Source organism: Clarias gariepinus, chromosome 21 (genome assembly GCF_024256425.1).
Source record: "Clarias gariepinus isolate MV-2021 ecotype Netherlands chromosome 21, CGAR_prim_01v2, whole genome shotgun sequence".
NCBI classification, from domain to species: Eukaryota; Metazoa; Chordata; class Actinopteri; order Siluriformes; family Clariidae; genus Clarias; species Clarias gariepinus.
Genome location: NC_071120.1, coordinates 16,751,130 through 16,773,949, shown reverse-complemented (window position 1 = coordinate 16,773,949; position 22,820 = coordinate 16,751,130). Strand labels below are relative to the sequence as shown.

The window sequence follows — 22,820 nt, the reverse complement described above, 5'->3', positions numbered from 1 at the left end:
CTTTAATGTACATTTTATAATTTACTTTGCATGAATTTTATTAGAGCGGCACGGTGGCTTAGTGGTTAGCAACATTGACTTGCACCTCCAAAGTCCAGGTTTGATTCCCACCTCTGTGTGCTTGGTGTTTTTCCTCCCACAGTCAAAAGTCGTGCAGGTTAGGTCAATTGGAGTCCCCCAAATTTCCCGTAGTGTGTATATGTGTGTGATTTGCACCCCGTCCAGGGTGTTCCTCTGCCTTATGCCCCAAGTATCCTGGGATAGGCTCCAGGCTCCCCCTGTATACAGAATAAAGCCGTATAGACAATGAGACCGAGATATAATACTCTCGGTCTCGGGCTCTCGGGTAAACCTGATAGCTTTGCTGTTGAGCCAGAGCAAGATATTAGCCATGTAGCCCCCCTTATTTAATTTCACAAGCTTCACTCTTATATCCTCTTGGTTTACTGGTGAGTATGGAATGCAAGACCAAGACTAAACATTTTCCACTTAAGGATAATGAATTAAATTTTATTTCCTAGGTTAGGTGAGTATTTAAAGTACATAATCACTTGACTAAAATGCATTATGAATGCAGTGGTACAAATAAAGGCTACCTAGTCCTCTATTTGTAATCTCAGTTACACAGGGAGTGGCGTACTGTAGAATAAGCATTAATCATATTCTGGTGATACCACATATCAATCTTTTATTTGCATTTGCAAAACTTGTCAGTTATGTCACAGCCTACCAACTTCATGTTGTTCAGAGCACATTGGTATAGAATTAACTGTATTATAACTATAACAATGCTTAACTATAACAAACAGCTTTTTAATTTTATTACATTTCTGTATTTATAGTTACATTGCGTTTTTATAACTGACATGGTATAATTATGGCACCACAATAATTAATATAATTAATTCTTTTTCTGTTTGCTGTGATAGTACTGGCCATGAACAACCCAACCCATAAAAACAGAAAAGCCATTATTGTTTTACTGGCTTAGGTTTATACAATAATTTGGAAATATGTAAAAATGTTGTTTGTATTGTAATAGTATTATCAGTAGTGTAACCACTTACATGTCTGGAGGTGGACATGCCAAACAAAAAATGGTAAAGTAATACAAGAAAGTTGTGTATTAAGCTTAGATCCAAGGTAAAATTTACCATTACAAGAAAAATAAAAGTTTTTTTTTTTTTTTTGCAAACCACCACATCACTTCTCTATTTACAATGTCTTCTGTTATATTACAAAACAGGATTTCTGGTTTATTGGTCTGTTAGCTTTACCTTGCACAAAAGCTGTGCACTTATAACATAGAACATACTCATTGCTTGGTTTCCTCACAATGGAAACCCCTACACATTGTGGGAATGTAAGTAACAAAGTAAAAAGAGAACAACTTACTGCAAAGAAAATTAAATGCTGGATGCATACTCGTTGAAATATTGATGTCATTTATTTATATTTCCAACTGCATACATATTAGTCCTATAAACGACATGAAGCTAAGTTTTTTTTTTGCTGTTCAATTACTAACAAACTTTGATCACTGAGCCAATTCCACTAAACTTTTAAGTTACCAATATGATAACATTCGCCGCAAAAATACACACAATATTTATCCAACTAAAAGCATCTTGAGGTATTATTTTAATAGATAAGGAAAAAGTGTATTAAGAATATATTTTTTATACATCTTACTATTTTTTTTTATGCAAGTACAAATTCGTTAACAAGAACATAGGATGTAGTCTGAACGCTCATTAATATGTTGCTAGAATATTACAGTATATGCATCTATATATGAGAATCATTTTCACACATGAACTTGCCACCTCACTGTGTAACATAATAAAAGCTAAAGGTGGTCAATGAAAATTTGGACTGTGCAGCTTTTTTTTTTGGCGAGGTAGTATGTGTGTGTGAGTGTGTGTGTGTGTGTGTGTGTATAAATAAAATCAGCTTTGCAAGGTCATGCATGCATATATACAGTATATATACAGTGTATACACCATAACAAGGATGCAGGCAGTGGCGGCACTAAGGGTGCTGCTGCTACAAGCTACAAAAATAATGAAATAATAAAGGTACACACAATTTCACCAACTTTAGCATCCTCATATGTCCTTGCACTATAATCATCAATATCATGATTTCTTATTACTCTTCCAGATTATTCATGTTTCTCAGGGGATTTAGTTGGATCAGCCTCTGGTGGTGGGGTTGGATTTGGCCAGTACTCTAAGGGCGCTCCTGGTAGAACGTGACACGGGCCAGCAATCCCTGGATTGAACTGTGGGGCGCTAGGTACTGGATGTTGTTGAGGGAAGGGTGGATTTGGATAATTCATAGGAGGGCACTGAGAATTATATGGTGGAGCTGATGCAGTGCCATTGAATTGTGGGGCTGTTGAGTTTGGGTTTGGATAGAGGGCTTCATAGGAAGGAGGAGGATGTTGTGAACTTGGACACACTGGTGAAGGATATGGACTGGGGTAAATTGCTGGAGCTGGTCCAATGGGAGCAGCTGGAGCTGGTCCAAAGGGAACAGCTGGAGCTGGTCCAAAGGGAGCAGCTGAAGCTGGTCCAAAGGGAGCAGCTGGAGCTGGTCCAAAGGGAGCAGCTGGAGCTGGTCCAAAGGGAGCAGCTGGAGCATTGGGCCAGGGTACAGGCTGGGGTGGAATTTGGTTCCATCCTGGTGCTTCTGGGTTCCCACCAGGTTGAAAACCTGGCTGAACTGGCCCTGGAGCAAAAATCTGGCCTGCAGGTAGAATAATCACTGGAAATTTGATCTCTGGGTCACTAGCATAGGGCACATCCAAATAGACCTGTGAAAAGTAAAAAAAAAATTAAAGGCTATAAAGCTTATATGAAGGAAAGTGAGTGACTATTTACTAAAGAATTCAATAACTTTTTTTGACTAGACAAAAATCCATTTTGTCATCCTTATTCTAAAAGAATAAAATTAAAATTACAAGTCACATCTACACTACATGTTCACGTTTACATTCTGGACCATTACACAAAGTCACTTTAATAACTATTGCACAGAGTCACTTTTTCTATGCATACTTGCACAAAATTATAGTTCTATGCATACAATATATTTCTATTTTCATGTTCTATTTTTTTCTAGTTAAATTTTTATTTAAATTTAAATTTTTTATCATATTTCGTCTATTGATATTTATTACTTATAAGTTTTAATTCTCTTTTTAAGGTCACTGGCGGTCGTGTAAGCATTTCACTACATTTCGTACTGTGTATGACTGTGTATGTGACAAATAAAATTTGAATTTGAATTTGAAGTCGTAATTGCAAATCCAACTTAAAGTTTTAAAAGACTAAAATATAGCCTCAGCTCAATTACACTTTAAAAAAAACAGCAGAAGCTGAAGATGCTAGTAGTAGGAAAATCTAAGAACAGGACATTTATACCTTAAATACATAGTCCACTTTCAAAATGTTACAGTTTATAACACTCAGCGCCAAATCTGTTGGAAGCGTCAGGTCTGAGCTGACTATTTGCTTTGATCCTGATGAGACGGGATCCCCCACATTTTTGAAAATAGTCTGGTGAAAAATCTTCGAGTGACCTTGTGCATAGCAAGCCTGTATTTGTTCGAGTTTGTACTTCAGCTTAAGATCACGGGATGAAGAATTATTGATTTCACTGGAAACCTTAATGATGTCACCTTTAAAAAAGGTAAGAATAAAAAAATATGAGGAAATAAATTACAGAGAGATAAAAAAAAAATTGTTTAATGGTGAAGGCTTTTTTTTTAAATAACATTAACTGACCTTTCATATAACCCATTTTGTTAATTGTTGATTTTACTGAGATGTTTCCAGAGGTGAAAAGTTTCATCTTTTTGTCAATAAATCCACTCTGTGGGTTCTGTGTGTTAAATGACAACATAATATATTAAAATATAACTAAATTAACATATTTTATATATACGAATTAGACAAAGTTTAGGCAGTCTACACAACAGTGTACATGTATAGGTCAAACTTAAATAGCTATAGTAAATATATTGTGCATAGATATTAATAAATATAAATTGTCAGCCATATTGCTATGTTTCATTTCATATGTAATTTTCTTTTAACCAAATTACCAATACATTTAATATCCATTTAATGTAAACAAGATAAGAAGAACCATAGCATATTTTCCTCTCTCATAAATAAATGTTGAAAATGCAATTTATGCACATACCATTAAATTAACACCACACATCCTTGGAACAAATGTGATTTCTTTTTTGTCATTTTTGTCGAATTTCCAGGAACGGTCCAGTGTGACTTCTAGAGTGTATTTTACCCAGCCATGAAATGCCTGAAATGATGCTGGAAAATTTCTACAATAGAGAAAACAGTATATATTACTTGAACAAAACATTAACTGTGCAGTTCTTAAAATATTTACACCTGAACTCATAATTAGCTTTACGATGAACTCTGCATGGCAAACATAGATATGTGGCAATACTCACATGTAGCCGATCTTTTAGTTATAATATGTGCACTAGGTAAATCTAAGTCAAACACTTGAGCTTCTTGAACAAACTTTCCTGATTATGCAATCTACAGATATGGATGTACAGTACTGTGCAAAAGTCTTAGGCACCATATTATATGCTGTACCAATTTTGTTATATATGTTTATCATTATGTACAAAATCATTTAGTATTTCCATATATAACTTAAACATTTATAAATAAATAATAGTACAAGACAGACCAGTTTTCAGATGAAAACAAAAAAACCTAACGTACGCTCCTGGGATATGCATAAAAATAAAAAGAGTGTGACAAAGTTACCAGAAGAACTCATATTCTCCAGCATGCTCAGTAAAACCTAAGAGGTTATTAGTTTTTTTTGTTGGTACTATAAAAATATAGTACAAAACTGGTCTGTCTTGCATGCATACAGTATATTCTTCTCCTGTAATGTTATTTATTTATTTATTAATTTTAATGTTATATATGGGAATACTGGATGATTTTGTACATAATTATGCAGACATGATAAACATGTATAACAAAATTGGTACGGCATATAATATGGTGTCTAAGACTATACTTTATTTTCCTATGACTGATTAATCACTGTGCTGCTGTGTGCCTTGTCGGACTGCTGCAAGCCATATGTGTGTGTTTTAGGCATAGGACAAGCCTGATTTCCTTAACCTTACGCTGCCCAGGCAAGCAATTGTAAGTAATTATACTGAAAATTGTGTGTGTTACTATACATCATGTAGGGCTAAAAATAAAAAAGAGGTGGGACCACAAACTTTGAAGTGATTATTGGCTTAGGTGTTCCCTCTGTGTGGATGAGGGCTTAGTCTTGCGAAAGGTACAGGTTCAACTGATGCTATGTTCCATTTAAAAAGCACATATCAGAATGTTACAGTTTCTACAATCTTATGTTCTCCCATCAGTTACACCTTATGGCACCTTTTTCCACACTCCAGTCTCCCATGAAAAAAGCCCAGTAAAATATTTACATCCGCCCTAGCAAAACAAAGGTTTTATTCAATGGTCCGTGCATTATGTAAATACCACATCTTATCATTATTTAAGGGGGTCAGTGTAACTGCTTTATCTCAGTTAGGTTTGCAATGGATGTGACAATATTCATATTTTATTCCTACTCCTAAATGTGTGTGAGTTTATGCATAATAAGACTAAATAATGTAAACCTCCACATGACTGATTTCAAATCCTATAAATTCCATGGAGTACCCGCTATAATCACAGCACTTAGCAGATGCTCTTATCCAGAGTGACATAAAGAAGCGTTCTGGACTCAAAAAAATGAAAAATCACAACCTTATAATAGTAAAAAATCACAACCTTATGCTAATTCACTAGATCAGAGTACCATTGAGAAAATGTTGCCTCAAAGGGGTAATTTTATGTAGGCATTAATGATACAAAATAATAAATAAGACAAAAACAAAGTAATGACTCATTCACTCATTCTCTAAACCGCTTATCCTGTACAGGGTAGCGGAATGCCTGGTGCCTAACCCAGGGGATTCGGGGCACTAGGAAGAGTACACCCTGAACAGGGTACCAATTCATCGCAGGGCACACAAGCACATATACACAAACAGAGACACAGACACACATACACAGAGATGCACATGCATGTGCATGCACACACAGACAGACACACACACACAGACACATACACACACACATACATACATACACCCACACACATACACACGCACACACAGACCCAAGGCAAAAATTAAGCCCTCGACCCTGGAGGTGCAAGGCCACAGTGCAAACCACTACACCACAGTGCCGCCACGAATCATTCAATGATGGCAAAAGAAATGCAGCTGTGTAAATAGGCGACAGTTTGTTTTTTCTGCACACAGCCATGAGCTGCATAGTAGGCATGCAAGTACATGCAAGTCAGCCTTTCTGGATTTTTTGCTACACCCAGTCAAAAATTTCTGTTCACTTTGGCTTACACAAATATTTACACAGAAATTTACTGAAATACAGTTAAACCTGGGATTGTGCATACTTTGGTCTGCAAGTGTTTTGCAAAATGAGCAAAAATTATGAAAAAATAAAAAAAAACAAGAACTTGAAAAACGAGCAGTATTGTGAGAAATCATCTCCCATGCTTGGTCTTGATGCACCTGCGGTGTTCATACAGTTCACATCTGTGTGCACCTATATTATTTACCTGAGCACTGTGACCATGTGTGTGTGCGTGAAGCATTTTTTATTTTGTGTTTGTATGTGTGCGCGCGCTTTCGCAAATGAGAGTCTCTCTTGGTAAACTGGTGTGTGTGTGCATGCAAGTGTGTATGTGAAAGTCATCCTACACAGTAGCCCTCCTCTTCTTCTCTTTCTGGCTCTATCGGAAAGCTGGTGTGTGGTTAATTCGTTTTACTTTTACACTATATATTTTGTATTAATTATTTTTATATAAATATTTTTGGGTTGTAAAATGAATCGTCAGAGTTTCCATTATTTACAGGGAAATTCACTTTGATATACAGGCGGTCTGATATACAAGCACGCTTGCAGAATGAATTATGCTCCAATCCAAGGTTTAACTGTGTTGATAAATCAGGCTTGATAACCCAATCTTGCTGTAGCACCATGATACCTCTTTCAAAATCAGCTTGAAAGAGTAGAAATTATGGAAGGAGAAAAATATATTTTTTGGTTTTCTTTAGCATTGTGTCGATAATAAGTACTATATAAATAAAGTCTAAATATCTGCTGACCCACCTTAAAATTGCAATCATGATTTTACCACTACAATAATCTTAATGTCAGAATAAGTGAACTAGAATTTTTCTATTCTATTGTTTCAGTGCATTATTTTGCACACTGCTGTACTTAGCATTAAGCTTCTTTGTAGTCCTACATCACAGAAAGTGCCTCTAAAAAACAAGAAATGCTGTTAAAAGCTAATTGTGAATCACCATACTCACCCATGGGGCAGCTGAAATCTAAATGGATAAACATGACGTCCAGGCTTAACCAGATTGCCGTCTGGAAGTGAAAAATAAAAAAATATAAAAAATCAAAAGAATACATTAAAATATAGTTTAAATGTCACACACAATGCTGCAAATAATCCACTCAAACTAGAGGAGGAAGGTAATGTTTAAGCTCATATAAATCACCGTTTTGTTTTTTTTTCTGTTGTGTATAAAAAGTGCCAATATTTTGGGAGTTGACTTATTTGATAATGTAAGAAATAATACAGAAAACACTTACAGATCTCTCCACATGTTAATATAACACCAGGCTCCTCATTTCCTGTTTAGAAAAAAAATATTAAAGCATTTCAAAAACGTTTTTTTATGCATTGTATGAAAGGCGTTAAAGACAAACCAGGACTTGTGATGCAAGTTCTCATGAGTGAAGCTGTAAAACTGAGACTATAGAGGCAATAAACATTTAAATGCTGTAAAAGATTTGAAAGAAGGCTGTACGTTCATGAATGATAAGGTGGCTCAAAGCCCAATGTAGTAATTTCCTTGAACATTAAGCTAGTATAACGCCTGATCCTTTCATAATTGACAAACAGCTTGTCTGTGATCTGTGGGACCTGTGCACACAATCATTTATGAACACAACTTGAACATTCCAAGAACTCGGCTGAGGGTTATTGCCCCATCCCCCATGCAGATCTGACCTCGCAAGTCATTTCCACATGAGCCATTAAAGGAGTTCCTGTGAGACAAGTGAGAACACTTTCTACCTTGATGTTATCCAAGCACTGTCCAGTTATTCTGAGCAATAAAAATTCCTGGATTGACCTGAACACCACTTGCATATGAAAAATGTGTGCATCATATTTGGTAAAATGATTTCAGAAATTAGATGTTTATTTGTGGCAGATGAACATTATGAAAAACGGAGCAGGAAACTAACAAACCGCAACAAAACATTCAAATGATACAGCCAGTGATAATGACGGACTAAAATGTATTAAAAGCTTTAATGGGACTGAATAGTGAGGGCCCTCGGGAATGAAATCACATCCTGCTTTAAATTTTACCTCATTTGGCTAATGGTTTCATCAGAGGAGGCTTACTATTTAGACAGTATACACTGATCAGCCACAACAATACAAAACATTATGTCCAGTATTGTGCAAGTTCTCCTTGTGCCACATAAGCAGCTCTGTGCTCTGTTAGAAATTGGGGCCCTTACACAAGATTTTGCTGCATAGCTCATACACACTTGCACGTATGCACACACAACCCAGTACACATTTAGAGCTCATTAAGCTGAACAACTTTTGCATTACATGTTATGGGTCCCACTCAACAGGGAGTCAGTTATTTTTCGTCATTTGAAGTATAACGCCACAAGACCTCTGTGGGTGTTCTATGGTGCACCCGGGTATCTGGATGTTAACAAAAGATCATTCGGATGCTGAGTGTTGTGGGGTGTGGTCTCCATTAGTCAGACTAGTTTGTCCAGCACATAAACAAAACTTTTGGGGGTGTGCCGTGGTGTGTGGCACCAGGATGTTGACAAAGGATCCTTTTGGTGCTGTGGGTTGAGGGGTGTGGCAAACTTGCTTGGCCAGGACATCCTAAGTGTTTTCCTTTTCAAATCCTTCAGCTTCATGTAGTTTCGTATAGGTAATATAGAAAAGTATATTTAGTTTAGTATTTTACTGTAGGAAATTTACCATTACCCTCGACTGCTTATTTTTCAGTGATCACCCATACTATTGACAGCATATAACATTAACACAATACCATTGATTATTACCTATATATTTTTTTATATTACCAAAACACCCAGTGTACCACAGCCCACTCTGCCTGGGTCTCTGTAGGCAAAGAGCTCAAGGTCACAGCCCCAGGCTCCAAATTACCTACATCAGAATCCAATTAAGCAGCCACACCTCAACAACCCATAGCACCCAAAGAATCCGCTGTAAATGTCAGACACCACAGCTCCATCCTAGAGGTCCTGTGGAGTCGTGCCAGCCTGGCCACCTCAATATCTACTATATACTATTTTGGGCTCAAACCTTATGGCTGATTGGTGTACTGTATATCCTGGATGGTACATCAGCCCACCACGAAGTACAATGTGCTCACATTCGCACACTCATTTACACTTTTCATTTTGCGAATGCATGTATCCCAACCAGAAATAAGGTTCCAACATTTTAAAGTCTCGTTACCGCCAAAAATCAACAGTGAAAAAACTGATTCCGCTGAGAACTACAAATAAATATACCACCTAGTGAATATAATGTCATTGCCTCGCTATAATATGCTATGATATATGTTGATGTCTCATACTGCAGATGTCATAGTGTGCAAAGGCCCTATTGTTTTTCTAAGGATTATTAGTGGTGCTTGCAAAGCAAAGCACTACTATTGTTATCTTACAGGCTTATTATTTTATTTCTTCTTTTTATTATTCTTCTTCCGTACAAAAGTTTGTCGCGTAATTAGTCCCGCACCGTTTGTCGTAGACCCATGAAGGAAGTGTCAAATCATGTGAATTGTTCGGGAATGGGGTGCTACTGTATGACTTTTCTAAGGGGTGGGCGGTATTACCCGCCCCAAAAAGTTCCATAGACTTAACATTGAGACCAACATCAGCTGTGACATCAAAGCTATGACTATGATGCCACAGCAAGCACCACTCACATTTTCTTCAGGTAATGTGCCTCTCTAGTTATAATTATTATTTGCCCATTTTCCTTCTGAAGCACTGGGGTGGTGATGGCGCAGAGTGCATGGGCACGCTCATTGTTGCCCTCTTGTTCTTCTAAGGATTTTTTTCCAAAATTTTTGGGCTTTTTGAGGGTCTTACCAAGCTCAAAAAGTTATAAAAGAGTCGGCAGACAATTTCGGCAACAACTCCCCTGTTTGGAATCTGCTGCCATTAGGATGCCTGAGAGTCTAAATATGGCTTGGGGCCCTTACACAAGATTTTTCTGCATAGCTCATACATACTTACACGTAAACAATCCAGTATACATTTAGAGTTCATTAAGCATTACAGGTCATGGGCTCCACTCAACTGGAAGTCAGTTATTTTGCGTCATATGGGTACTCCTCCTAGGGGATTTATACGATCGACAACAAACCGTGCTGATATGATTTCAACACATTGAGGATGCAAAATTGCGGAGGGATTTTTGTAGGGCTGCAACTAACGATTATTTTGATAATCGATTAGTTGGGCGATTATGTTTTCGATTAATCGGACAAAACCTAACCGCTTCTTTAATTTGATATTTTGCTTATAACTATAAAAAAAAATAAATCAGGGTATTATTTATGTATACAAATAAACTTTTAAAAATGCAAAAGCCACATATAGAGTTTAATAATCTTTAATTTTGACATTTTAAACCTTAAATGAAATGTAGTATATAATATATACAGTATATATGGTTTAAAAAAATACACTGATATATTCAGTTGTTAAGATATAAACAGCTAAAATAATGTAATTTTGTATAATAAAATGATGTATGCATAAGTAAAACCACAGTAAATTACAAGTTAACTTTGTAGTGGACTATAAAAAAAATGTAGAAATGCAAAAAACTAATAGTCACAAATATACTGTTATTTGCATTCGCTGAAAACCACAACAATCACTACATGTAATATTCTACTGTTATTCGCACTGTGTAAATTAAGCTAATCTAAAATAGCGGCATTGAACTAATCACTATTGGTCAAGAGGTAATTGCGCAATGTGACGCTAGCGAGTAGCCCATGAACAGATCTAGCGCGACTGTTCCGAAGTTAGCAAACAGTTTAAACAAAAGCACTTAAACTATACAACTTTTACACGATAAAGAGATACAGTTTTTACTGACCCTGCTGACGTTTCGCCATCCGTAACACCAACATGTTTTCTTTTTAAGTGTTCGTGCATGACATGCCATGAAAGCTCGGTCTTGCATAGCGTGCAGGTTACCGTCTTCTTAGAGGCGTTTAATGTAAATTGCTATCACACCTTGGAGGACTCGGGGCGCGCGCTTTTTCCTGCAGACGCTTCTGTAACCTCCATTGCGCGAGTGACTGTGTATCTGTGTGTATTTGTGCATCTTGTGGTCGCTCTCCTCAGTGACGTGAGCAGCCCAACTAATCGATAACGGCATTCGTTGACAACGAATTTCATTATCGATTTTATCTATTAGTTGTTGCAGTCCTAGATTTTTGACAACGCCTTAAACGTATGCTGAACATCCTGTGTGACATCCTGTTGAGTGACACCACATTGAGTGTGATGCTTTTTTCTAGCATCAGGGGTCTTTTTGGAGGTCTTAAAATACACAAAAGGCACAAAAATTGTGTGTGCATTTTGGTGTTCTTAACATGCTCAAAAAGCACACAGGTTGTGTGTGGCACAGGTGCTTGGACCCGATTAAGTCAGTTTATATTTTAACTTGCATTCACAAAAAAAGCCAATAAAGCACATGCTTCTGAAAAGGTCAATGATGGTGCTAAAAGAAAAGTATCAATTTATCACTGCCTGCCACTTATGGGGCTTAAGTTAAAGGTTGTTGTTCTGCCTCCAAATTCCACCGAATTCTCAATTTAACCCTGCATTCATAATGTGCACAGGACTAACAACCTTAATCGATTGTGAGCCCACCCCACAGTACCCAAAGGATCGATCACCACAGCACACCCCAAGTCTTTTCTTATCTTATTATAAATATATATTTCTTTAATACTTCCACTAATTACTTTGATCAACAACATTACCCACAAAGCTGACTTTATTGTGCAGAAAATGTAAAACATACACTGCCTGGCCTAAAAAAAAAAAGTCACCACCGTGATATAACTAAGCAAACAGGTATGAGCCCTTCATTTCACAATTACTGCAGTTAAGTTCAGCTGGCAACAAGGTATTAAACCCTAACTGATGCAGGGAGTAGTTTTTCATTTCCTAAACAACCATATCGGAAGACCTATTCTGTGGTCACAATATATGTTGACTTTACGCAGTTTCGACGCAGTACGCGGTTCGACTCTGGACCGAAATAAAGGTTGACATTACATAAGCTTATTAGATTAATACCACAGCAATAAACCAAAAGGAAGTCCAAAAAATACTGAGTGTACAACTTTTCTTTGTTTTTCCATCAGCAGAAGCAACGGTATATCAAAATTACCAATTATCAAAGAAAATACACTTATTATCTAAACACTTGACAAATGATGTTTTCATTGCATACATAACTATGATTTATCTTAATATTCTCTAAACACCATAGGTCATATTAACTTTATCAGCTATCTTTATAGGTAGGTACCTAGTTGCCTAAATAAATAGCTAACTTAGACGATAAATCTAAAATGGTGATTTTTTGCTATTATAAATCTGAATTTTGAGTTTAATTTTTATATTTTATGCCAAGATTTAAAGAAATCTAATTTTCACGATTAAAAATCAAAATAAATAAATCATAATTTAAAGTAATCCACATCTTGAGAACGCAAAAATCTACTGTATTTTGTACTGTATAGTACTGTAATTTGAGATTAGTCTGTACCTGAACTGCATTTTTCCTATCTGGTCAAATTGACCATCAAAATAAATGAACTCCCTTTCAACTATTAACATAATTATACATTAACAAAAAGTGTCCAAAAAACATGCATTTCAGACAGGTTACACATGTGGTCTGATTACTACAGATTGACCCTATTCCACAGCGTTGACCGTGTCAGGGTAGATAGGCAACCACATAAAGCAAGGCATATATCAGTTGGTCAGATCTAGACTAGCAGAGTTATATGGCAATAAAATCCACATAAATAAAATAAAAAAAGTCAGCTGATGACTGAATGACCAGGTTATAACATCAGCAGTTTTTTTTTTTATGGCACAAGCGTACTCAAGGATGCCAAGATTTAGCACATTCAAATTGTGAAAGGGTGGTTCTGGTAGCATGAGGAATAATGTTCACACATGAACTGGCCACCACAGGGACATGACCTTAACCTCAGTGAAAACCTTTTAGATGTTCGGGAGAAGGTCTTCCGTAAGAAATACAAGAACGGAGCCAAAAATATGAGACAGAAAAATATGTTAAGATATTGCATAAGGTTGCAGAAACAAAACCTGATGTGACAAGACCAAAACCAAAGGTCTAGCTAAAAAACAGACTGAAAAACTTTTTTTTTTTAGCAAAGTAGCATGTTAATAATGAATTAGTAACATTTAAAATTGAACTAACTTTGGTGCATACAACGTGTCATTAAACTCTCACTCATTGTCTATACCAGGGGTCGGCAACCTGCGGCTCCGGAGCCTCCGTGTGCCTCTGGAAAATAAATACTAATATTTAATAAAACTTTATTTTATTTGAGTTTGTACGTTTTTTTTATCTAATTCTATATTTGAAGATTATGGTGGTCTTGTAACATTAAAATAAAACGTTTAATTTTTGTCACTCAATATATGCGTCACACCCGCTTATACTGTAAGCAACACCCGCTGGCAACGCAATTAAAAAATGTAGATATCTGATAGTTTCAAGAAGATATGTAGTATTTTATTTGAAAGTAATGATCAACCCAGCGTCTTTTTTCAGACTGCAAAATGTTTTTGTTGCCTGCAGAAATAAAATTTTATTTTCTCTGTAGTAGTTAACTTATTTCATAAAGGCAAGACACTATAGTTTTTTTATATAGAATAAAAGTATTTGCTAACCCCTACACCACTGTGTCGCCTGTTAACTAGTTGAATGTCTGTGTTAAAGTTTCTTTTTTTATCACCCGATATAAAAATAACGAGCGGTAACAGGAGGAGGAGGAGCATTTGTTAGAACCGCCTACTTCGGCTGGGCTGTGCAGAAAGGGAAGAATGAAACGAAAGTCGTGTGAAAATACAGCCATAGTATCATTTATTTGTTAGTTTAGTGTTAAAATTATCATAGAACTTGTACTGTAACCATAGACTCTGGCTCAACAAAGGCCACATGATAGAAAATCTGCTTCTTTTTTTTTTTTTCAATTTTAAAAACCGCGCTTTTGGTTGTTTATCAGAAATCAGGCACACACTATCCACTACACGGTTTAATATCTTCATATGTACTTTACAGGAAACTGCAAGGGCTTACCTTTCTTTGAGGAGTCCTGTATGAAGTACTGTTTGAGTTTGAAGTATCTCTCATAAGCACTGTAAGTGTGATTATTATCATTGCTCCGCTCGCTCCAGCTGACATGCGCCTCCCCTTTACACTTTATATAAAGGCTCTCAATCTTAACTTCTTTAGTCACTTCGAAAAAGACTTGCCCATTAATAACATCGCCATTTGTGAACGTGTTACACTCATTAACAGGATCGTAAGTCAAAGACAGCTCTTTGATCGGTGACATGTTGGTATGTGACCTGAGGAGACGTCTTTCACCCTCCGTGAGTAGTGAAATACAAACTGCAGAGCAGAGGAAACCTCCCTCAAGAGTATGGAAAGCCAAAAGGGACAAATGCTTCAAACGCTTTCTAGAGAAACGCACGAACGAAATCACACTGAGGGACACTGAGGTATAAGTAATGTGTCGTCAATGTGATATTCATTTATTCACCTCCTACACCGTTTATCCTGAACAGAAGGGATACTGAATTAAAAGTGAAGAAAGTTCAGGATTTTTCTTGTTTTGTGATTCAGCTGTCTCTATATTAGTGATGGAAAGTTTGAATCATTTTAGTGACTCGATTCTTTAAATCTCGTTCATCAAAATGACCGAATCTTTTTTGAGTCATTTAGTTCATTTCGTTCTTTTGATTAGAAATAGAATAGAATGTTAAATTTTCAATAAACAACCAAACACATAATTTTTTCAATCACTTGGATTAATCATTTATTCTGACAGTACTAATGTTTATTATAGACAACCCTACAGGGGCAATTGTTACTAAGCCTGCCCATAGCCACTCCTAAACTAAATTTCTTGTACAGTATGTTGCCCTCACAGATTCCTTCAACTAAGCTTGGATGTACATTTACATTCCAATAAAGGTTACCCATGACATGTCTCTGAAGTTTGACTTTTTCCACCATTAACACACTTATAGGCAACTAGTTCTCATATCTTCTTCTCCATAGAACATGTTAATGCTCAGTAGTACACATATATGGTTCTTTAATGTATTTGCATTGTACTAAAATGCATTCTTTTTCAATTGCCATATACAGTATCCCAATCAATATGGTCGTTAAAAAATACAAAAAAAACAACAACACATTTTTCTTTTTTTTTATTTATGAGGTGCAGTATATAGTGTATATAGTGCAGTATATAGGCCCGTGGCACAGCCTAAGCTTTTATCCTTAATAGCTGTTCGCAGAGTTTTCGGCAGAAGTCCCTGCTCTTTGCTGGGCAGACCAAATATTTCGGAGTATTTCGGGGAGTCTGAGGACCGTGGGCTCTCTACAACGCTGGTCAGCAGCCAAGCGCTGAGCAGCCTGCTTTCAAGGATGATGATGTGCTCAACATCTTTCTGGAAATGCATGGCTTGTCGGAGGCATGAAATTTTGCCGTCTGCCCAGAGCTCTGCTGCTATTGTGTTAGCTGCTTGGGACGACACTAAATTTTTTGCTCTTTACCGTCGAGTGGCCGAGAAGCTGGAGGTGGAGTGGCCCTCCCCACAGCCGGCTCAGAAGCCGTTAAATTTTGCGGGATTTTTTTTCCCTCCTGAACCGACAACCATTAAAAACTGCTGCCCATGTTTCCCGACTCTATCGGCGAGTTAACATCGTCATGAAGCAAGCCCCTGTCAACCCACGTATTAATGCCCAGTTACGGACAGTATTTAGATTTGGACGGAGCTGAGAAAGCAGGACTGGTTAGCCCACGACCAATAGAGCCATCTTCGGCTGCTTATTTGGCAACGTAGCATAAACATGGAGTGTCTGTCCCTACTTTCCTTCCGTCCAAACACTGTAGATTCTCCTCTGCCCAGCTGGAGAAAATTTACTGCGCTTACGCTTATTGCCTGATACGTGTTTCAGACATATAAGACAATGTATTTGGCAGAGCTCGCCTCACTGATTCGGCCCCCAGATTCAGTTGCCCTAGCAATAGAGAATGACGGTTTCAGCAAGGGAAGTGAATGACTTCCCCCTTGCCTGTTTATAAACGACACCACTGTTGTATTGTCTGTCCTGATCAGAACATAATGGCCTGTCAGAATCAGACGAAAATGTCTTATGGCTGAATCACCGCCAACATCTCTAAATAGCTGATGTGAAGCCTCGTTGTTCCTGTGACCACGCCCACTCACTGTGGAGCCGTCGTGGATCTCCAAAGAAAATGCTCACTACTATTCTTCTCCATAAAAGATCTCTGGGGACAGATGCACTAGCACACTCATGGCCCCCAGCACTATTGTATGTTTTTCTTCCAGTAGAACTGATTTTGCCTGTCACAGAGAGGGTGCGCCAGCAGGGCCTGTTCCTTATCCTGGTGGCCCCTCGTTGGCTGGCATGCAAGTCGGGGTATGCAGAGATACGGTCTCTAAACCAGTTTAATACACAGGACTCATCATCTCTGCGCACCGCACAAAAATGGACACTTATGGACATTATTCATCTGTTCACTCATGCACAGATGCACGTACCCCGGTACGCTGTAGACCGGACAATCATGAACATTGCACATTTGTACATACATGCACATTTGCACACTTTCTGGATATCCACTTATTTCCATTTTTATTTCCATTTAAATTAGCTATTTTGTCTTTTGTACAGATAGGTTTTATATTTCTTATAATTATTATTTTTTTTTAATATTTTTTTCTACTTTCTTATAGTTTTAGCTATTTATTTCTCTTTCTTATTTCTTGTTAATAGTTTTTTAATTTTTAAGGTCACTTGCGGTCGTATAAGTGTTTCACTGCATATTGTACGGAGTATGACTATGTATGTCACAAATAAAATTTGAATTTGATTTGATAGTCAGCCTGCTAGCAGCAGAACCATGGAAACTTCCTCTCCTTAGGGACCTTCTGTCTCAGGCAGGGGGGGGGAGGAAGGTCCAATCTGATAGCTAAAGGGCTTCCTCCGAATGTGACTCAGACAATTCAAAGTGCTCAGGCCTCATTCACTAGGGTTTTGTCTTTTCTACAAGAACTGTTAGGAAAAGGCCTTTTCTTTCTGTCATATTGGTTTTGACGGAGCGTCACCGGGGGTTTATCCGTTGGCAGTACGGTTTTTAAGAGGAGTATGATGTCTGTGACCAACTGTGAGGTCCAATGTTTCATCTTGAGATTTATTGTTAGTCCTTCATGCCCTTTGTGGTCCTTCTTTTGAGCCAATTCAGTCTAAAGATATGAAAACTCTTTTCATATAAGATGGCACTTCTTCTTGCTTTAGCATCTGCTAAACGAGTGGGTGATCTCCACGCTCTGTCCGTGCATACATCTTGTACGCAGTTTGTTGTTAATAATTGAAAGGTTACTCTACGCCCATACGTGGCCTATGTACCTAAGGTTGTCCCCACTGATTATAGCTCTATGGTCTTCAACCTTTATAGCTTCTGCCCCCTCCTTTTGCTTCTGAGGAGCAGGGAAACTGCATAATTTGTGCCCGGTACGTGCACTACGGGTCTACATGGACCGTACTATGTACATTATGCGCTTATGTGATCAATTGTTTTTCTGCTTTGCCAGAGAGGTAAAGGGTAAGGCGTTGTCTAAACTATACCCTAGAGGTATACCGTCTTGATATAATTGTGTCCTCTTTGCGAGGTCCATTATGTAGTAGAGTAGCTATAAGGGTTCTTGTTGCTAACTTTGGTAGATGCTAAGTGGGGCATAAATATATGTAATGGGGGTGTGATATCCCTTACATTATGTGTTGTACCTTGTTCCTCTCCCTGAGGAAACAGAGATTATAGAATGGTTATGAATGGTTTAATTGACCATTCATAACCATTCATTTTTGCTCCTGAGTTTTTGTTTCCCGGCATAAGGGGGCGGGGGGAAGGCATGGGGGGAGGGGGTTACAGGGCTGCTTCATTATCAACTAGCTGCTATTGGTTGGGTCTTACAGTGATGCATTTTCATTGCCCAGCTGTTTTTAAATGGCCAAAAGTATTGAGACAAAAGTGAAATTAAATGTTTTAATGATAACATCATTATTTAAGAAAAATGTAGACTAAGGTTTCAAGTTTCGTAGATGAATGAACGAGTTGCTTGGTCCATCCTCTGCGCTCCAAGAGCCTTTCTGATGGCAATAACAAAATGCAAATTTTGACAGTTTTGTACACCATTTTAACATGTCCTGGTGACCCGGGAGAACAAAGAGAGGAAGTTGTATGAATGTCTGTCCGAAGATGAAACAGGAAGAGCTAGCTCAGAGGAGGGGGGAGAGAGAGAGAATTATAAAAAGATTAGCATGTTAGTTAATATCACATTTAAGAGGAGACACAAATGTAGTAAAAAGGAAGGTTTAAGATGTTAATATTAGATCCAATAGGATGAGAGGAAGAGAGTAAACATTTTCTATTTAAAAAAACTTATTATTATTCAATAATAATAATATATATTTTTTTTATTTAATGAAATTGTTATAAAACAATCAATATTTAGTATAAGGTCCTTCACTCTTCAAAACCTACTGGATGTGACTAGACGCATAGTGAAAAAGATGTCAGAAGTACTCTGGTGTTATTTGCTTAATCCATGCTGGTTTTATTGCCTGAAAATCATAATCTTGTACAAAAGATGGGTTTAATTGATGAGCCAGGGCATAGCTCCAGAAGCCGAATACAATTGTCATGTGGCAAGTCTTACTAGTTCTTCAGTTAATTAGCACAACCATTTAACCAGATAGGCGAGAACTCATTAGTGAGTTCTCATAACTCTGAAGAGGCAACCCCAGATTATAGCACTGCCACCAGTGGCTTGTACAGAGGGCACTATTGCTTCATATGTAATATATTCATATATTCATATACAATTATATATTTATATCCATATATAAAAATACACTTATTATCTAAACACTTGCGAAGCATGATTTCGGCTGCTCCCGGCAACAACTTAACACAGGTTTTAAACCGGATGTCCTGACGCAACCCTCCTATTTATAACCCATCTTTTAGCATTTCTGAAAGTGAAAATTCCAAAGAAATTTCCAAAGAAGAAGACAGATTGTCAATCTGAGTGTGGACTGTTCCAGAAACAAATACCTGGGCATCCTGAAACACCGCCTTTCAACTATTAACAGAATTAGACATTACCAAAAAGTGGCCGAAAAAAACATGTATTTTAGACATGTCAAAATCAATGAAAATTGCTGAAAGTACTGGAATTGGATTCAGAGCTGTTCAACACATTATAAAAACTTGGACAAATCATGATCAACTACAAATAGGTGGTTGTTTATGGGCCAAGTGTTTAAAGTTGCCGACCCCCGGTCTATACCATTTTATCCCGGTTACAGGGTCCCACCAGGCTGGTACGGTACATTCTGGATGGGGTGCCAATCCATCACAGGGTATCTATACATACACACTTTCATACACTATGGGCAATTTGGAAACGCCTGGAGAAAAAAACCACCAAAGAGGCAGGGATCGAACCCAGGCCCTGGAGGTGCGAGGCCACAGTGCTAACCCCTACACCAGTGTGCCACTGTTTACTTGGTGAATGTCTGTGTCTAAGGTTTTTTTTTTTTGTTACCTAATATAAAAAAAAATGACGAGCAGTAACAGGAGGAGGAGCATTTGTTAGGACCGCCTACTTTGGCTGGAAAGTTTAAAACGCAAGTAGTGTAAAAATACATCCAACGTATAATTTATTTGTTTATTTTGTATTAAAATTCTTATACAAGATATGCTTTAACCAGAGACTATGGCTTAACATAAGCCACATGATAGAACAATCAGCTGTTTATCAGAAACCAGGCACACCCTGACCGCGCCTCCACACTCTCCACTACACGGTTTAATATCTTCATATGTACTTTACTGTACAGGAAACTGCAAGGGCTTACCTTTCTTTGAGGGGTCCTGTATGAAGTACTGTTTAAGTTTGAAGTATCTCTCATGAGCACTGTAAGAGTGAGTCCTATCATTGCGCCGCTCGCTCCAGCTGACATGCGCCTCCCCTTTAAACTTTATATAAAGGCTCTCAATCTTAACTTCTTTAGTCACTTCGAAAAAGACTCGCCCGTTAATAACATCGCCATTTGTGAACGTGTTACACTCATTAACAGGATCGTAAGTCAAAGACAGCTCTTTGATCGGTGACATGTTGGTAAAGAGGTGTCTTCACTCTCCGTGAGTAGTGTTAATTAAATCTGAACTATGGAGCATGCGAAAACTCCCTTAATTGTATGGAAAGCCAAAAGGGACAAATGCTTCACACGCTTTCCACAGAAACGCAAGAACGAAATCACAAGGAAGGTTAAACATGTTATTATCAAATCCTAGAGGAAGAAGGTCAACACATTTCAATTAATAAACTTATTATTATGAACTAATATAATATAATTATATAGTAATATATATATATATATATATATATATATAGTAGCGTTCTCACGCCCGAAAGGATGGTGGAGAGGCGAGTAATTAAATTGCTGCCCAATGCAAATGGCTGGGAGTATTTTATTGTACTCACACAGGATAACCAGCAGCATAACAACACACACACACATCACACATATCCTGGCCGAAGCCACTAAACCAAACACCTTTTCCCAACAGGGTGAACACATAACAGCCCCTCCCGCAAAGCATGATGGTCCCCAAGCGAAACCCCGCCCCCCGTCACAATATATTACTCTTCAAAACCTCCTGGATTTGACTAGTGGCATAGTTAAAAAGATGTCAGAAGTATTCTGGTGTTATTTGCTTAATCCATGACAGTTTTTTTTTTGCCTCAAAACCATGATCTTGTACAGAAGACGGGTTTATTGACTGCTACTGTCTCCTTCACCATTGAACAACAGTTTTCAATTTGGTTTAGGTCTAAAGATGAGCAAGGGCATGGCTCCAAAAGCCGGATACAATTGTCACATAACAGGTTTTACCTGTTCTTTAGTTAATTAGCACAACCCTTCAACCACATGGGCGAAAAACTCATTATTAAAATCAAAGGGACAACTATATTGCCCTGCCAAAAAAAAAAAAAAAGACCTGACACTAAAGATTTAATTGAATCACTTTTCCTTTTGATTACAGCACACAATTTGATGGTCAGTGAATCCTTATGCTCCCAGAAGCACTATTTCACAGTTTAAGTATTAAGGAATATGATTGTCATAAAGGAAGAAAAACTTCACTGATGTCATAACCTGGACATTCAGTACATTCGAGTCATTTGTTGTCTTGATTTTATTGCCACACACCGTTGCTAAGCCTAGACCTGACCAGGAAACCCCAGATTATAGCACTGCCACCAAAGGCTTGTACAGAGGGCACTAAGCATGATGGGTGTATTGCTTCATGTGCTTCAGGAACAGGTTCAGTCTGACCTCATCAGACCACATCTTTTTCTGTCCATCTACAGTCCAATCTTTATGATGCCTAGCAAATTAAAGACCTTTATTCTGATTAGCCTCAGTAACAAGTGTTTTTTTTGTATGGCCATACAGCTGTTTAGTCCTAATCCTGTATGTTCTCATCACAATGTGCGCATATGAAATACACCTACTTTCTCTATTAACCATAATTATAAGATTATATGGTTATGTTAATGGTTACATAGTTCTATGTTTTTCTTACTTTAGATTTTTTTTTTAACCATGTGACTTTATCAAGTGATTAAGTGATCTCCATTCATGAATTTTTTCCAACCACATTTCTTTTACAAAGTTGACGGTTTGGCACAGTCCTTCCAGGTTTTGATAACATGTTAAAAGGGGTCTTAATCCAGTTGCAGTAATTTCAAATCTCTTTTGTTGTTTTCTTTGCTTGATGTAGTCCAATAACGTGACCCTTATGAAATGACAACTTTTTTGACCAGGCAGTGTATAATACATAATATATACTGAACAAAAATATAAACGCAACACTTTTGTTTTTGCTCCCATTTTTAATAAGAGGAACTCAAAGATCTAAAACATTTTCTACATAAACAAAATAACCACAAATATTGTGGTTATTTTGTTTATGTAGAATAATAAATATTGTGTAGAATATCGAATATCGTTACAAATCTGTCAAAATCCGTTACGATGAAGAACTGGAGTCAAGTCGAGACCCCAATGAGGACGACGAGCATGCAGATGAGCTTCCCTGGGACGGTTTCTGACAGTTTGTGCAATCCGATTGTTTCAGCAGCTGTCTGAGTGGCTGGTCTCAGACGATCATGGAG

The 22,820-nt window shown here is 37.5% G+C and overlaps 1 protein-coding gene across 2 annotated transcripts; it reads right to left on the bottom strand.

Moving 5' to 3' along the window:
• Positions 1 to 797: 797 nt before the first annotated feature.
• On the bottom strand, positions 798 to 20,786 carry LOC128509363 (arrestin domain-containing protein 3-like). 2 transcript variants are annotated; one of them, XM_053481070.1, is made up of 7 exons: positions 20,494 to 20,786; positions 7,755 to 7,796; positions 7,466 to 7,526; positions 4,213 to 4,354; positions 3,792 to 3,888; positions 3,429 to 3,685; positions 798 to 2,818 (listed from the first exon to the last, which is right to left on the bottom strand). In XM_053481070.1, the coding sequence occupies exons 1-7, from the start codon at positions 20,750 to 20,752 to the stop codon at positions 2,165 to 2,167; spliced, it is 1,512 nt and encodes a 503-aa protein (XP_053337045.1). In that variant the 5' UTR covers positions 20,753 to 20,786; the 3' UTR covers positions 798 to 2,164. The 2 variants fall into 2 exon arrangements, with proteins under 2 accessions (XP_053337045.1, XP_053337044.1); XM_053481069.1 differs by lacking the exon at positions 20,494 to 20,786 and adding an exon at positions 14,611 to 14,925.
• Between the last annotated feature and the right edge of the window lie 2,034 nt (positions 20,787 to 22,820).

Bases quoted from the DNA above. Each gene is read 5' to 3' on its own strand.
- LOC128509363 (XM_053481070.1), bottom strand. From the start codon at position 20,752: ATGTCACCGATCAAAGAGCTGTCTTTGACTTACGATCCTGTTAATGAG. The intron at 4,355-7,465 runs GTGAGTATGGTG...TCTCTATTGTAG, and splicing joins AGATTTCAGCTGCCCCATGG to AAATTTTCCAGCATCATTTC. The intron at 3,686-3,791 runs GTCAGTTAATGT...CCTTTTTTAAAG, and splicing joins CAAAATGGGTTATATGAAAG to GTGACATCATTAAGGTTTCC.